The sequence below is a fragment of the Anarhichas minor genome, unplaced genomic scaffold (genome assembly GCF_050575085.1).
Source record: "Anarhichas minor isolate MPS153535 unplaced genomic scaffold, ASM5057508v1 ptg000007l, whole genome shotgun sequence".
Classification (NCBI taxonomy): Eukaryota; Metazoa; Chordata; class Actinopteri; order Perciformes; family Anarhichadidae; genus Anarhichas; species Anarhichas minor.
Window position 1 is genome coordinate 693,708 of NW_027466453.1, and position 16,925 is coordinate 710,632.

Here is a 16,925-nt window from a genome sequence, read left to right on the forward strand (position 1 = left end):
TTTGTTGTGTTACAAATGGGCTACAACTGAATTTTGTTGTGCATCCCTGTGTTGCATAATAACAATAAATGATCATATGTACACATTATTGTGTTAATATTCATATATTATCACAAGGTTCTAAACAATATTTGAGTGGAATCTTCTTTTTTTTGTTATGAACAATAATCAAATATCTTATTTCTGTTATTTATCTGTTGTGTTAATTCTTTATGTGTTTTGAGGACAGGTATTTGTATTTTGTTTTCAGTAAACTTGCAACTCTCAGATTATATTTATCACTGTCTGCCTTTCACCGGGTTTCTTAATGGGCGTTACGGTTGCTGAAGGTTCACAACAGCTTTTCACTTCCGTAATTCTACTGGATCTATCGACAGTGAGGTCAGCATGGCCTGAGACTGACTTTTGGGAAATGTTCAGGAGTAACTGCAAATGTTTAACTCCAGCTTTGAAGATTGGTGAAGTTTCCACCATAAGGATTTTTACAGAACCTGAGCTGGTGGAGACGAAGGCTGTAAACGGCTCTCAGTTTGTCCCTGCAGCAGTGTTGATAGATGTCATAACTCCGAAACGGATAATTGCCTTCACTAACAAATTAATGAGAATGACGATATACTGTAAAAAATGATACCAGAATAACCGCATGTTTGACCTGTAATAAGAAACCAAATGTCAGCTCTCAGAAACACAGACCTAAGATCCAGTTTCATTCTGACTGTGGAGGTAAGCCCCACTTCCGTATGTACTTTGTACAGACTCCATGCACTGTGGTCCAGAGCAACTGAGCTTCCTACTGAGAGCTCTTTGAAATGTTGCCTTTGAACCACGTTCTGATCTGGTTCTGCACTGAACAACACATCTAAAAAACTAATGTCCAGGTCACTATGTAATTACCTCTGGATAGTTATGTCATTTTAAGACTTTTACAGCCTCACCATCAAGTCTCTATTTCCACTTGTAATTAGGAAATATCACAATCTAACACACACACTGGCTTGAACTTCATTGAGGATGATTTTATATTATTTTGATTACATTATGACTTGTCCTTGAGCTCAGTAAGGCTGTAAGAAGAGCACAATCATCAATATATTGGTTGTAACCGTTGCTGGGTTGACATAAGGGTGCAATGTGTAAGATCTGGCCAGAATGTTAGTTTAAATCATTCAACAAATGAGCTAAGATTATCAACAGATTGTGGAGAGTTACATCGGTGACGTCTATGTATTGTGTTGCAGAGATATCTACTGATATGAGCACGCTAGCCAGCTAGCACTGCCCCATCCTGTGTTGCTCCACTTGTACCTGGAGAGGCGATAGTGAGTCACTGTAGCGTCCAGTCTGTCCTCAGTCCAACATGAGAGGACGTAGAGAGCTGCCCCGAGGGCTTGTCAATGATACATCCATCGTCCGTGTGCATTTTGAGTTTACTGGATTAAATCCAATGTGACTGGGCTGAGAAAACAACTCCGTCCTCCCCACCACCAAAAGACTACGTTGCCTGGAGTAGAGCAGGCAGCGGCTCCGGGAAACTGACCTTCAGTGAGTAGTTAGCTTGAATTCAGCCAGCACAAACCCTGTCTGATCCCCGGGGACTGTCCTGATTTTATTTGCATTAGCAAACTTTCTGTTGCTGCCGCTACACAGGTTGGACGCTGGGGTTTCCGCTGGCTGAATTTCAGTTGCTACAGCTAACCGCTGACTGAATCTCTGTCTCCTGGAGCTGCTTCATACCCTCCTGGTGGCAGGGAGGACATGAATCAAACCAAACCTGACCCAAACATTAACCAAACCAAACCAAACCTGAAGTGACAAGAGAAGGTGAAGCTAAGCACAACTGAACACCGAGTAAGACATTTTTTGGCGACCAAAATGTTTCAATTAACTTTCATGAATTCAAAACACACTGTGAAAGGGTTAAAGCAACCTGTCAATCCCAAGGTAGCCCCGCCCTAAAGCATCCCCTGCTTTATGGTCTGCTTGACTCTAAATGGACCATAATGTACTAAATGAACATCATGCTGTATTGAAGAAGACTTGAAACTAAAGATTGAGACCATAAACTCATGTTTACAATGTTTACTGAGGTAATAAATCAAGAGAGAAGTAGAGTCATTTTCTCATAGACTTCTATACAACCAGAGGAGTCGCCCCCTGCTGGTCATTAGAGAGAACGCAGCTTTACGACACTTCAGCATTGGCTTCACCATTCAGAACTGGAGTTTGCCACCTGGCAAATTAGGTAACCATCAACAGTGACTTATCTTAAAGCTAAAGGAGTTTTTAAATTGAATGAATAAAAATCTGAAAACACGATTCTTTGCACAACAAAACAAGAGCCATGCTAGCAGCTCTTTGAGGCTGTGCTAAATGCTAACATCTGCATGCTAACATGCTCACAATGACAATGCTAAAAATGCTGATGTTAGTAGGTAATGTTGACTGCCATCATCTTAGTTCAGCATGATAGCATGCTAACACTTGCTAATCTACGTTATAATTTGATAAGAGTATGCAAGTGCAGTCTGTTTCTCTTGCTGTCATTGATGTGACGTCACCAAGGACATCAACTGTTAATGTGCGTTAGCATAGAGGACTCCACCAACGTCTCCCACACAGTCTTTGAATTTGAGTCGTCAAAGTACTTCATCACATTGATGTGAAAATGGGCATGAATCAGTCCTACTCAGTGATTTACTACATTGCCCATAATGACCTAATGAATAGAACTGGAGATAAGGATTACTCAGCATAAACCGTATGGCAAAATCTCTTCCAGTTAAAAAAACTTCAGCATATCATCTTACAGTATATAACTGAAACCTAGTGGGAAATTCTGTTCAATTTTTCAGATCAGAAGAGGGATTCTGATATTAAAGATATAGTTTGGGTGTTTTGATATGTGGTTGTATGAGGTACTCCTCCATAACCACTATATTACAGTACACTGTACTACAGTACACTGTATCTACAGTAGATGGAGTTAAGAGAAAAAGACTCAAGTACCAGCACGGGAGCAATAATTGAGTTCTCGTGGAACCTGGAAGTTGCTGGTCTAACGCTTGCTCGATGGGTTAGTTGGTTTGTGATATTGTGCGAGCTTGGATAGATGGATACAATGGCTTCAGCTCCCTGTCTGACAGCAAGGTAAAGCAGTAAAGTTATTCAAAATAACTACATTTAAAGTGATTTTTAGGTGTCTAAAATACGTCCACAGCAGTACATTGCTGTGCTCCCGTGCTGGTACTCCTGTTTGTTTCTACTGTAGTAATACATTGACTATGGAGAAGTAGCTCATAAAACCAGCCGTCACAGCCCAAGCTGGGGGTCCTGGTCATGACACAAGAAGTGAAAGGAAAAGTGATATGAAAGTAGGACGTGAGAGTTGCTCCTATTAGTCTTAACCTCTTCACACTGGCCTCAACAGATGTGATTAGTTGTAGAGGGAAGAGGAAGACTGAGAGTACACACACACACACACACACACACACACACACACACACACACACACACACACACACACACACACACACACACACACACACACACACACACACACACACACACACACACACACACACACACACACACACACACACACACACACACAGGGTGTGTGTGGACTCACCGTGGCTGACAGAATGCAGCTTGACTGTTTTGGAGATCTTCTCTTCGTAGTTAGGCGTGCAGGACTTCCGGCTGACTTTGGACTTGAACAGAGTGTTGACCAGCGTGGATTTACCCAAACCACTCTGACCTGCAGACACATAAAACCAATGCTTTAAGTTAAACCATTCAAAACCAAGTGTGTGTAAGAATGTGTTGTATTTAGAGTTGTTTCAATACCGATACCAGTGGGAAATTCCTCTGATACAGCCTAAAATGTGGGATCGGATATCAGCGAGTGCACGAGTCTACACAACGATCTGATATCACATCATCATATCATTTATTAGCTCATTTATGCAACACAGGAACAGCAACACCAACACGTGTCACATGATGTCCGTACATTCTGCCCGATGAGTACTGAGCACGCATGCACGTGCTGATGGTAGGTGCTAGTGGAGAGTGTAACGTTAGCCAGAGCCAGCAAAATGTTCGAAGCAGTGTTAGCGGTGGACATGTGCTATTACTTTTATAATAACGTGAATGACAAAAATGTTTATTCCAAGTCACATGCAGGCACACTGGGAATTCTAGTGTGTCCACATATTTTAACCTAAAAGGCATTTTGTTTTTCTACAAAACACTATTTGATTCAAGTGATGATGTCAGAGCCAAGATGGCAGACATCAACTGGTTGCCTGCACAAGCACAAGACTGGTAAGGTTTTAGAAAGATGCGTGTGATTGTGAAATAGTGAACATCCGACGGGATAAATGAGACTTGGATTATATTACAGGAGTTGTGTGAGAGCTTGTAAACTGATGTTTTCATAGAGTTGTGTTGTTAAACGCAGCCCCCATTTACTTAATTCATCAAGACTTTTCTCCATCTTTTGATCCTTTCTTCCCCATGGAGGCATGAGAGGAAAACAAAGTTCTCTTCAAGAATTCAAGGTAACAAGAGGTGGGTCATTGATAACAACGGCCATTTATGGGGGAAGTATTTATTCCTTTTAGAGAATCCCTTAAAGAGACCTCCTCTCTAAGGTGTAAAAACATAAACAAATTATTATTATTAATAGGGGGAAACTTCCTGTTTTCAATCAAACAGCAGGGGAAGTGTATATCAACTGTGTGTGTGTGTGTGTGTGTGTGTGTGTGTGTGGCAGGAAAGAGCAGACAGCTCCAACTCTCAAAACTACTTCCTCCTCACAGATTCATACTTCCTCTTCCAGAAACGTCTCAAACACAGCAAAATTAGACAATCCAGAAACCAGTGGACAGAGAGGACAAGAGGACCCGACAGTTAGATCAGATGCAGCTCTGCCAGCTCAGCTCTGCTGGATCAAAACTTCACTGGATGATTTCAGCTTTTCATCTACCACCAGTTTATAAACACAATCCTCTGCTCACAATTGTTCTCAATGCTGTTCCCAATGAAGACCGTGTTTTTGTTTTTGGTGTTTGTGCAATCACTGCAGGAAACTGAAGTCACATGACACAACCGGTCGGTTACATGTTGGATGTCAAGGAAATAGCCCTCTGCTGCATGTCGGCCCCCCTCTTTCCCCTTTCCAATCTATCTGTCCTCTGAATCAACGAAAGACAAATGACGAAACAAAAAGAGATAGAAGCTGAGGGTAACAGTTGTGAGACACAGGGATGTGAATATAAGGTGGGGAAATGTGGATAATATGAAGGGTACTCTCTCTCTCTCTCGTCTGTCAGGGTGAAATGTCCAGTTTACTCTCTGAGGTCATGGACATCACCTGTGATGTCACCTCTGAACCACTTTTTGATCAAGGAAGCAAAGAAGAAAATGAATCAACAAACATTCTCTCTTCTGCTTCATATCCCTTCTGTCATTTACATTAGACCGTATATATTCAACAACGTCACAGCCACTCAAACAGCCCCCTGATCAGACGGAGGAGGTCCACAGACTACACACTCTACTGACACTGTATGTGCACCTTTCATCAGCACAATGATGATGGGATGTGATCTCATTAGGGTTGGGTACCGAAACCCGGTGCTAATATGGCACCGGTTCCTATACGACCGGTATCTACCGGACCGAAACGCAACGCAGATTTCGGTGCTTCCTTTCGGTGCCTGAGCCGATTGAAATACTTTTTTTACACTACTCTGATGACTCCATCCTGGCAGCCTCGGTCCTCCGCTCCTCACTCATAGTATTATTACAACCGGACGAGGTGTGCGCGCTTAGAAACAAACCCCTCCATCATTCTGGCGAAGCTTCGGCCATGATTTATAAAAATAAAAAAAAACGAGACCGAGATCTGTCAAACGGCAGGCAGGCTACTGACTTCCTCCATCGACATCCGGGTACTTAGCGCTGGCGCTCATAAGCACAACATCCACAGGCATGCGAAACCTTCTTCTTCTGTGAGGTGTAGTGGCGGTTGGCAAACGATGAATTGACGCATTACCGCCACCAACTGGTAAAATAAAAGTAAATTAAATTAAATTAAAGCTGCGAGCAGCGATGAACGGGCCCTCGCAATCTGCAGCGCGTCGGGGGTGCCGGCGGGACTCCGGCCTGCGCGTCCGAGAACGTCCTCAAGCGTCGGACGGCGCGTCCGCGAGCGAGACGTTTTTAATCCCGCGTGGACCGCCTGATGCTGGAAATGATGCTTTGCAAATAGTCTGATGCTTCCTGTATCCGCTGCCTGGCGCTACAGAACGCCTGCAAACATGCATCATGTAGCTCTGTGTCAAATGTAAACCACGTTGTGTAAAAGTCATGTAAATCGGAGGCGTTTGTCACAAAATTCAGATTTCCTTTCACCAGCAGGTGGCGCTGTGAGTATTAGGGAAAATTAGCTTCTAGACATCCTCAGGCCATGAGTGTTATCAAGCATGTGAAGTTTGAGACTGTTTGGAACAAGTCCAGCTGAGTTACATCAGCTTTTTTCATGGGGAATCACGTAAAGTAGCCGCCCACTACGGCTAAACGATTCCGTCAAACGTAAAGCTTTTGATAACATTTAATCACAACGGTCTTGACATGGTACTGACACAATTTAAAGTGGATCTGATGAAGTCCCTAGGAGGAGTTCGTTAAAGTATAGCGACTAGAAATAGGCCAAAATCTATTGAAAAATGACACATAAATGAAACTGGACGACTTCCGGTAGGGTTTAGAGCATGGTCCCAAGAGACTTATATTTAAGTCTCCATAGGATACATGTGCCTATCAAGTTGCATACATGTAGCTCAAACGTAGCGCTGGGGCTGCTCTTTTGAAATCTTGTAGGGGGCGCTATAGAGGCAATTTCAAACGGACAAGCCAAAAACCCATATACACTATGTCTTCCTATGACCTATGACACATGTACAAAGTCCCATGAGTTTTAGAGCATCCCAAGTCACTAAACCATCAGCTTCCTTTTTCATGGCGAACAATGCGTCGCCACGGCAACAGCGTTGAACGAAAACGCACAATATTCATGGCGATTTATCATCAATGGCTTAAGGCTATCCTTACCAAATTTGAGACTCATCAAGTCACCTGGCTAGGAGGTATAAATAAAAGTATAAAATATGACATTTCCTTTAGCCAGTAGGCGGCGCTATGAGTTATTGAATATTTTTCAATTGAAATGTGTTCAGGCTTGAAGTAGCATCATGCATAAGAAGTTTTGTGCGGATTGGATAATGTACCTTTGGAGTTATAACAACTTATTTTTTCATAACAATGTGGCAAAATGGCCGCCACGCCACGTCAAGGTTCTTCGATGAAAGCGCACGATTTTGATAACTTTTAATCACAAAGGTCTTAAGAGCATCCTGACCAAAGTAGAAGTTGATCGCATAAATTCTCTAGGAGGAGTTCGTTAAAATACGAAGGCTTAAATCTGCAAAAAGTGACAAAAAGCACAACTTCGTGGGTTTACTGTAGCGCCCCCTAGTGGTTGAATGCAAAACAATTCTCAGGGTATGTTACAGGATGCGATGTGCACATATGCTGCAAATTTGGTAATTTTAGGAAAAACGGTTGAGAAGTTATGTGTATTGATATTAAGCCACGCCCCTAATAAGTGTATTGGTCCATATCTTGTAAACGCTAAGAGCTATCAAAAAGCTTTTGATCAATTTTGATGAGCTATATCCAATAATGATCGACAGCAAATTTGGTAGTAATCGGACCCAGCATGTAGGAGGAGATTGCAAACATGTGTTTTTCACTAAATATGGCGGAAAATCTAAGTAGGCGGAGCTTAGGGGTCTGAGAGGCTTTTTTGTAGATCTACTTCAAGTGGACATGTGGGTGAAATTTCAAGTCAATCGGACTTACTGGCCGAGGGGCGTCACTGTAGGGGGCGCTAGAGAGCCATTTGTTTTACACACAAATATGCAAATTTTGGCAGCAGAGTTTTTACACCAGACCTGACAGGTGTGCACAATTGGTGAGTTTCCATGCATGGCAAGTACCCCTACAAGCTCCATCCCCACAAAAAGGAGAATCATAATAATAATACCCCTTACAATTTCAATAGGGCCTTCGCTGGCCCGACGTTGTCGGTTGCTCGGGCCCTAATAATACCCCTTACAATTTCAATAGGGCCTTCACTGGCCCGACGTTGTTGGTTGCTCGGGCCCTAATTAGTCAGGAGAGGTGTCGTATTTTGCCAGAGAATGCAAATATGCTCATATTTCTGCAAAAGAATTGCTGAAGTTTGAAGCTGTAGTGTGTGTACAGAGTGTGTGTGTTTTGTATTTATTTATATTTATAGTATACTTTAAACAGTTAATATATTGTTCAATTTGAAGAAAAAAGTATTGGTTCAGGCACCGTTTAGGCACCGGTATCGTTTTAAAAGTATCGTTTTAGCACCGGTATCGGAAAAAACCCAAACGATACCCATCCCTAGATCTCATACAGGCGCTGTGTGTCAGACTCACCAACCACCATGATGTTAAACTCGAGGCCAGCCTTCATGGTCTTGCGCCTCATCTGGTCCAGCACCGCCTCGATACCCACGTAGCCAAACAGGTCAGTTCCTCGGATGAAGTTCATCTGCAGGCCTGGCACAGACTGGCACAGCTCCACCTTCACCTCGGCCTCCAGCTCCATCTCCACCTCTTTCTTCATTTCTTCCTCCTTCATTCCCTTCTCCTCTTTTGCTTTCATAGAATTCTGGGTATCCATGCTGGCCGGTTGTTCTTGGCACTTCCCCTGATCTTCTTGCTCTTGTCCCATGATGCCCCTCTCCTTCTCCTCTCTCCCCTCCATTGGGCTGTGCAGGTCCGTCTCCAGCTCTGCAGCAGTTTCTGTGGGTAAAGAAAGAGTTCAGACATAGTTTCAACTGATTTGGCTTCGCAGCAGCAGATAGTTTGCATTTGCAACAATAATCAATATCTTCATTTCTACAATTAGAGAAGTGTTCTTTGGTGGACATGTAATTACTATGACTATTACCACCCCAATGTCTTTAATCCCTACACAAACTGGAATGGTAAATGGACTTGTACTAGAGCCTTTCTACCACTCAAAGTACTCTAACACTACATGTCATCATTCACCCATTCACACCCATTCATACACTGATGGCAGGGACTACCATGCAAGGTGTCACCTGCACATCAGGACTAAATGTAGCTCAAGCGCAAGTTCAGTCAGGAAGACATTCACTTGTGATCTCTGTCTCTCCTCTCCTTGTAATTACTCTATCAGCTGATTGGGGGCGTGCACTGTTAAGCAACCAACCAGATTCGGCACAGTTTCCTTAAGCCAATCAGATCGTTGCTGTCAAACTTTAAAGTGTTCTCCTCTCTGCTGCTGTCAGTTGTCATTTCAGCGTTAAGCAGATGCGACCCGCCTCCACCCCAGTCGCCTCCAGTCAGCATCACAGTCAGGCTCCTGATTCATCATCAGATTGCAGCAACTCCTTTCACCACCACCACCAGTGTCTGGACTCCAGGGGGGATTAGGTCTATTGGACCTCAGTATCCCTACCCTCGGTGATAGTACTTCAGGATAGAGTCCAATCGCCAAAGACTTTGCACTTTTCATATTTGACGCTTGTATAATAAATCATTGTTAAATTATAAAACAAGTCTCTCCTGATTGAACTAACCATTCATACACCGCAGGCACAACCTCCAGGAGCAATTTGGGGTTAAGTGTCTTGCCTACACATGCACACATCAGCATGGACTAGCAAAGCTGGGGATTGAACCACCGATCCTCTGACGACCCGCTCTGTTTCCATGGAACACGGCGATAGAACATGTGAGAACACTATCACAGCTCTGTACAAATCCACATCCCTGCCTTTGAAACCTTAAACTTCCTGAGTTGTCACAGAAAGAACAACCGTTGGTGGGCTTTCTGCACAATAAGGCTAACATCGATAGTCCATTTAAGAGAAGAAGAAATGGAGGTCCCTCGGTGTTTGAAGTTTTCTACAACCTCATTGGTAACTAAGGGTTGAAGCTCATCTGTGTTATTTGTGGACGTTCACAAGCTACCTCTTTGATCTGGAGATATTTAAGTTCTAGACAAGAGATCAGTCGTGTCACAGCGGTGTTTTAACTGAGTCAGAGGGACACATACAATCGTTAGTATACAATGAACACAGGAGAGACCGATACCAGACACGGACTTAACTACTTGTGATCTTTTGGTCACTAGGTCAAAGATCCAGTTACACATGGACCTGTTGACACCCCTCTCTAGGACTTTGTCATGCAGCCTCGCTGGAGTAATATTATTATAAACAGTGTGGGTGTGTGTGTGTGTGTGTGTGTGTGTGTATGTGGCTCAAAGCTGGAGCTCCCTCCTGTATCCTCAGCGCCCCATGCACAGATCTCTGATCCACACACAAAACCACTGGATGCATCTGGCAATCATGGAGAGCCTGTTGTTCATCATGTCTGAAAGGCCGGCAAACATGGGCACCAGGAAATATACCACCTGTGAATGTCATATGTGTATGGATACAACTATCACACACATGCTCATCCTCAGGTGACAAGGAACTCCATGTATTCACACACACAAACACACACACTCTGTAGGACTTCGCTGGTCTATATGTAACTGAAGTGTATCCTTCTCGTATGCGTGTGTGCTGTAAGAGGATTGGACAGTACTGACAACCCCCCTGAGAACTTGGAGCCGTGTGTCCGTGTGCAGACGAACAAATACCCTCAAATGCAATTATGACACAGACGTCTGGAACCAGCATGACGGAAGCATGTTTGTTTGTTTGTATGTGTGTGTGTGTTACTGCATGACTCAACCAGCGGTACCATTCTACTGGGCCTTAAGTTTCACACAAACACACACAGGCTGTTGGTTAGTGTTAGTCCACATGATTTAATCAGCTATAAATATACGACTGTACCAGCATTGGAACAGAAGTAATCCCCATGAGTCAGGGGAGAGACAGACAGCATTTTTATGCATCATTCAGTTTTACACTCCACTAAATGTTACAAAAGAGGCAGTTGGTTGCATTATGGGAAATGTAGGCTGTGTTTTTTTGGAGCTTGACTACTAGGGAAAAAGGTATCACATGTATTTGCAGCATTATTATGTGTTGCGTTGGGTGTGTTGGGACTGATCCATGCATTGCTTTTCACTTGGTGGAGGTCTGTGCTAGTTTTATCAACGTGCCTCTTGTGAGCACCATGTGATACTAAATCCATGAAGTGGACCTGTCTCACACACTTTGAGATGAACAGAGCTGCTCATCAGGGGAATACCTCGATGAATTTGCATACTGTATGTGTCAACAGTTACAGTTGACTGCGGTTGACTGCAATATTTATTCTACCAGTTTAAGCTTCTTGGTACTTCCAGCACCTTATTCAAGACAAAGCCGAGTGAAGCAGTGGTTATCCTGCATTCTGCGAGAAGAAGAAACAAAGTAGTTACAGTATTGTTCTAAAGAAACTATGTTTATCTGACAGAACAATTTAAATGATCATAAATACCCACTTATAGTTCTGTTTTACTCATTTCCTCATTCATTTGTACCTCTAAACATTATACTAAATGCCAATAAAAGAATCACACCGTGAAAGATTTGATACGTCATTTTGTCTAATCGGGTGCTAATTGATCAGCATGTCGTTCAATATGTAACAGTAAAGACGTGGAGACCGGCAGAGACGTGTAGAAGACAAAGTAAACCATGGAGTTGGAGGTGACTAGAGATGCATGTGAAAAGCAAACAGTGTGTCCAACCACAGCAAAGAGAGAGAGACTGTAAGAACACCAGACAGCGTTTGTTCAGGGCGGCAAAAACACAAATAGAAGGACAAAAGGAGGGTTTTTTTTCTCATTCAGTTTTCCCACATCTTAAAATATAGCAGAAATGTATTAGTAAAGTACTGCAGGCTTTATCACAAACATGTAGGAGATTGTATCGTTGCGATGGGTAATGTCATGGACAAAAACCCACGAACATCTAGCTTTTGTCTTCAGTGGGAAAGGTTAAGATCGGTATTCATTCCCGGGACAAATGAGTCTGCAGCAGTCACATGTGTTTATCAGATCCAGCTCCGATCACCAGTGATGGAAACATGACACCTTGGTGGGCACGCTAACATTCGCCTCTATTCCGTCCAGTTCTTTGTCACCTCAGCCACGAATTCTGTTCGTCTCCGACATCGTTCTGAATGAGTCTGCACCCAGTTTGAAAGAGCGAGTGAGTAACAGACAGAAAAAGAAGTAACCAGCATAACATCTCACTGGCCTCCGTGCTGCTTTCTACTGTTTACTCACCCTGTGTCTGGACGCAAGACGACGAGCAAACAACTTCAAACTTGCTGGTTTTCTGAATGGAGTTTGTGTCAATCAGTGCTAGGAATATGCTAACATTGTAGCTGCACCGTCAACACTCTGAATAATGTCATCTAGGCGTAAATACAGGAGCTATGGTATTGTGTCTACCAGAGACAGATGTGGTTCATACGCACACATGTATACACAGAGTTTCTCTGGTCCCCATACAAATTAGAAGTAGAGCTCTGGAGCCGCAAACGGCTTTTTTCCGCCACGGCAGGACGTCAGTGACGACAGGAGGATAATCTCAAGGCTGACAGGCTTTCGCGACGTGTGAATTTCTGGCTCGAGAATCCAAGTTGAATATTTATTTTTTATATTATTATTTCAAAGCTAATTCAACTTTAAACTAAGTTTTACACAGAAAAGACATCTTGAACAATCCATTATGTCTTCTGTAAAGAAGAGTGGCAACAAAGGTCTACAGCTGGAATTGAACTGGTAAATGGTCAATAGACTTGTACTTGTCTTCCGACCACTCAAAATGCTGTAACACTACATGTTATCATTCACACCATCCATGACGGGGGCGGTGCAAGTTGCCACCTGCACATCAGGACTAACGAAGCATTCACAGTGCCCGAGGACACATCGACATTGACTAGCGTAGCCGGAAATCAAACCGCCGATCTTCAGATTGAAGGACGACCCGCCCTACCACTGAGCCGTTCTGTGGTTACACAGCACAGTTGCTGTTGTCAGACGAGACTTGTCTATGTTTTTGGATCCTTTGTTGAGAGGAACACATTTCAAGGAAAAGGCGAGGTTAGTCATTGAAATGCAAATGCTCATTTTGTGGGTGAAGTATTCCTTTTAGTCTTAATACACTTTCTTTCAACATTTACAGTTGCAACAATCCAATCTTCCTTGAAGGTGTCAACATGGATTTTGAATTGGAAGGTTTTTGCTCTTATCCACACAGAATTATACTGAAAATCATCATAGAGAGGACAAATGTCCTCGCCTCACAATAGAACGTGTTTTAACCCGTAGTTGTCAGTGTTTCCTCAACATCATCATGACAAGGATCAGAAGATGTTCATCAACAGGCCTCGCGCTCTGTGTTCTTTAGAGTTACTGCTCTCATGAAGATCTCAAATGAAACTGGGCCTGCTAGAGGGCTCACAGAGACATTGTCCTGCATCATGGTGGAAAGGCTCAGTGGTATGTCCTCTATCATTACACCACACTGGAATCAGCAGGCTGATCATGAGTAATACTATTGGTGTATCAGAGAGATACTTCATCTGTTATCCCCCCAGCCTCAGACAGAGTGTTTAAAGCCACAGAGGATCAGGACTGATGAGGACCATGGAGATGAGGATGGGGGATATGATGTTCCCCCATTACATCTGGTCATTCTCTCCATCTGTGGGGCTTTGGTCAGGCTACCATGACAGCTTAGGTGTCTAGTCTGCTCAAGTCTTCAAGCCTTTTTTAGTTATGTTCAGCTTAAAATGTATATTCTAAACAAACTATATTGTACATGTGTTGCCCGAGAAGGAAGAAGTCAATAGATGGGCATGGTGTGATGAAGTGTGTAAATGGAGAAATGGCTCACAGGTGCTGGTCTCAACTGGACACTAGTTGCGGGACAAAGGGACGAGTTTTATGATGAATGGAAAAAAGAGAGCTTCAGGAAGAAGTTCAAACCCGACCTATTTTCTCACCTCAGCTAATCATGAAGCACGAGTGATTGTTGTATCGTCTTCCAGAAAGTCACAAAACTTGTCACTCAACAACTTTATGAAACAGGTCCGGTAGTGAGGGAGAGCGCTGCAGACAACGTACGTCTACTAAAATAGCTTGTTGTTGCCACTGACGGCTCAGATTCTTTTGCTCCCATGGAATCACTGTTCAGACTTACTTTATATATCTGTCTATATCTGTTGATAGTGAGGTCTCTTAGACCCAAACGATGCAACCACATAAGTCATTTTATCAAATGAGATGCAAATGACGCAGATTTGTAGAACCTGTTTTGTCACATTTGATCTATTTTAATATTAGTTTGTAGTCTATATTAAGGTATATACATATGTATATGTATAGAAAGGGGTTCTTCTCTTGATCTTTAAAAAAACATTCCAGTTTATATAAACGTAGTTCTTCTGTGTCATTAATAATGAATTTAAAGTCACCAAATGAAATGTGATGAGGCGTCACACTGGAGCAGTCGCACCGCTCATCCAGAATACCTCGCCCACTTCATCTGGAGCTCAAACTGAAAGTCATGCAGCTGAAATGTTGCTAATAATCCCTCATTGTAAAGGGAAACTGTGCAGTTTACTGCGGGTCAAAGATAGAGTGAGTCTGTAAACTGTGACGGACGTTTAGAGAGATAAAGTTACCGACACCTTCATTTTCTCTTCCTAATTGTTTGGGCTAACCAGGAGGATCTGATTGCTGCTCCTCTGATGTAGAGACATCACAATGAAAATAAGTAGTATGTATATATATTTCATCTTCATAATGTGAAGCCCTACTCGGCAATAAACCGGATTCTGATTCTGAATTCTGCTTTAATCAAATGTTATCATGAATGTTGAGGTTGCTGAGGGACACATGAGGCGGTTACACCACGTTATAAGTGTCTGTGTTTCCACGCTGTAACAATCAGCTGATTCATTCAGCAGATGATTGACAGAAAATCAATCTGGTTAAAGTATCTAGTTCATATTGGGGGGAAGTATACACGGGAAAACCTTGATAAAGGGTCTGAAAAGCGGTACATGGATCATGCCGACACTACAGCGCTCAGGCTGTGATTTTAAAAGACCTCCGTTTAGGATGTGCTTGATTCAACAGCCGAGGCCTAACCTCCCTCCCACCCCCATCCTGACCGCCAAAGTGGACCAGTCCTGTCAGCTCTCATTGTTAGCCCAGGAGACATCCACGGGGGGACGAGACACGAAAACATGAGGAAAACATCCTACCTTCTCTCATTCACAAACGCCTCTTGTATGACTCGCTGGTTGTCAGTGACGGGATGCTTTCTAAACTCCTCTTTCTGCAAACTTTTGTCCACCGCCGCCGTGCTGGTCCTGCACTCTGTGTTAGTATCTCGTTCCCTCTCTCTGGTTCTCCCTGATGGCAGGAGGAGTGTGGAGGGTAGAGAAAGAGAGAGGGACAAGAAGAGCCAGAGAGAGGGGGGAGGCTGTTGGTGGCTAAAAGCAGCTCCAGGATTCATTCACATGCAAATGGCCCAAGAAGCTTCCACTAATCCCTGAGAGGAGAAGGCCTACGCCTCCCCACTCCTCCCCCTCCCCCGTCACAATCATTTACCCAGCCTTGGCTGAGCTGTCAGTCAGTGTGTGGATGGAGGTGCAGGGCAGTGCCAAGTAGCTCTGTAACCAAAACCAAACTGTTATTCTTTAAAGGGACATGCATGGAGTGCTTCCCACATGTCTTATTATCTTCTCTTTATCTCCACCTTTACACACTTCCATTCTAGCCCGTCCAACATTTTGGGTTTTGGTCCAAGCACTAAAATCTCTCGTCACAGTGCGCTCTTACTATCCAGATGTGGAGAAAAAGATGTTACGTCTATGTGGTTTCTATTGAGCACTCACAGGCCCTGGTGCTTTGCCTCTCAGAACCTATTCACCTGGTGTCAACATGTGTCTGGGGGATCTGATACAGCAGGGGTGAATGCATCATTAGAGCACATTCAGAGGTGGTCTGAGCCGCACATGGCCACATCCTTTTAGCAAGTGTGTACGCGAATGTGTCCTGGGCCACACTGAAGGACCGAACTGAATAGTCCAGATGAAATTCAAATACATCCTTTAAGAGCTTGAAGATCCAATCATCCCGAAAGTTTGTGTCATGCAAGAGAACCAAAGAAATGGCCTAAGTTGTCAGATTGACATTTAGGGTGTGTTGATTGATTCACAACATCAACTCATGCACCAAGAAAACATTCCACCTTAAACATTGCTGATGGCATATATATATACAGTTGGAATTCTTCAGTATGTAAATGTATGATTCATGTTACTGGGTGAGAAAAGGTTTGAGAAAGTAAACTTTGATCAATGTCTGCTGAAAGCACATTAAAGCTTCAACATGTAAATGGCCAGAATACGAGTCAGTCTGAACTTTAAAGAATAAAACTTGAAGTGAAACAAGCTACAGCGCTTTTGTGGAACACCTCTTAAGCTTAAAAAGATGTTGTGATGATCCTAGCCTTAAGATTCTTTAATGTCTTATCACTATCAAACATGTGTCATGCTGTCAGTGGACTGAGTGTTGACTGACATGCTCTGGTCATGTGACAGGCTTTCTGCTTCCACACGGCTGCTGTGTGCTTTCAGGTGTGAGCAGCTACAGGAGCAAAGTGTATTCACTGCATCTGTCATCACAGTAACTACTACTTTGGACATTTCTATTTGTATCTATATGAAGTAAATGTCTTCTCTTATAGTTGAATGAAGATGAATTATACTCCGCTGCTGGATGCGTTTGTTCCGTCTATGCCCGCTTTAAAAAGTCAG

The 16,925-nt window shown here is 43.2% G+C and overlaps 1 protein-coding gene and 1 long non-coding RNA gene across 2 annotated transcripts in view; one reads left to right on the forward strand and one right to left on the reverse strand.

Annotated features, from left to right (window-relative positions):
• The window catches only part of LOC142938635 (uncharacterized), a 366,584-nt gene that overhangs the window by 283,636 nt on the left and 66,023 nt on the right, over positions 1-16,925 (forward strand). The gene's annotated exons all lie outside the window — the stretch shown is intronic.
• The window catches only part of septin12 (septin 12), a 32,709-nt gene that overhangs the window by 13,937 nt on the left and 1,847 nt on the right, over positions 1-16,925 (reverse strand). The window contains exons 2-3 of the mRNA XM_076081912.1: positions 8,538-8,906; positions 3,629-3,757 (exon numbers count right to left, since the gene is read on the reverse strand). Coding sequence (XP_075938027.1) covers positions 3,629-3,757; positions 8,538-8,868 — 460 coding nt within the window. The 5' untranslated portion in view covers positions 8,869-8,906. The remainder of the gene's footprint in view (positions 1-3,628; positions 3,758-8,537; positions 8,907-16,925) is intronic.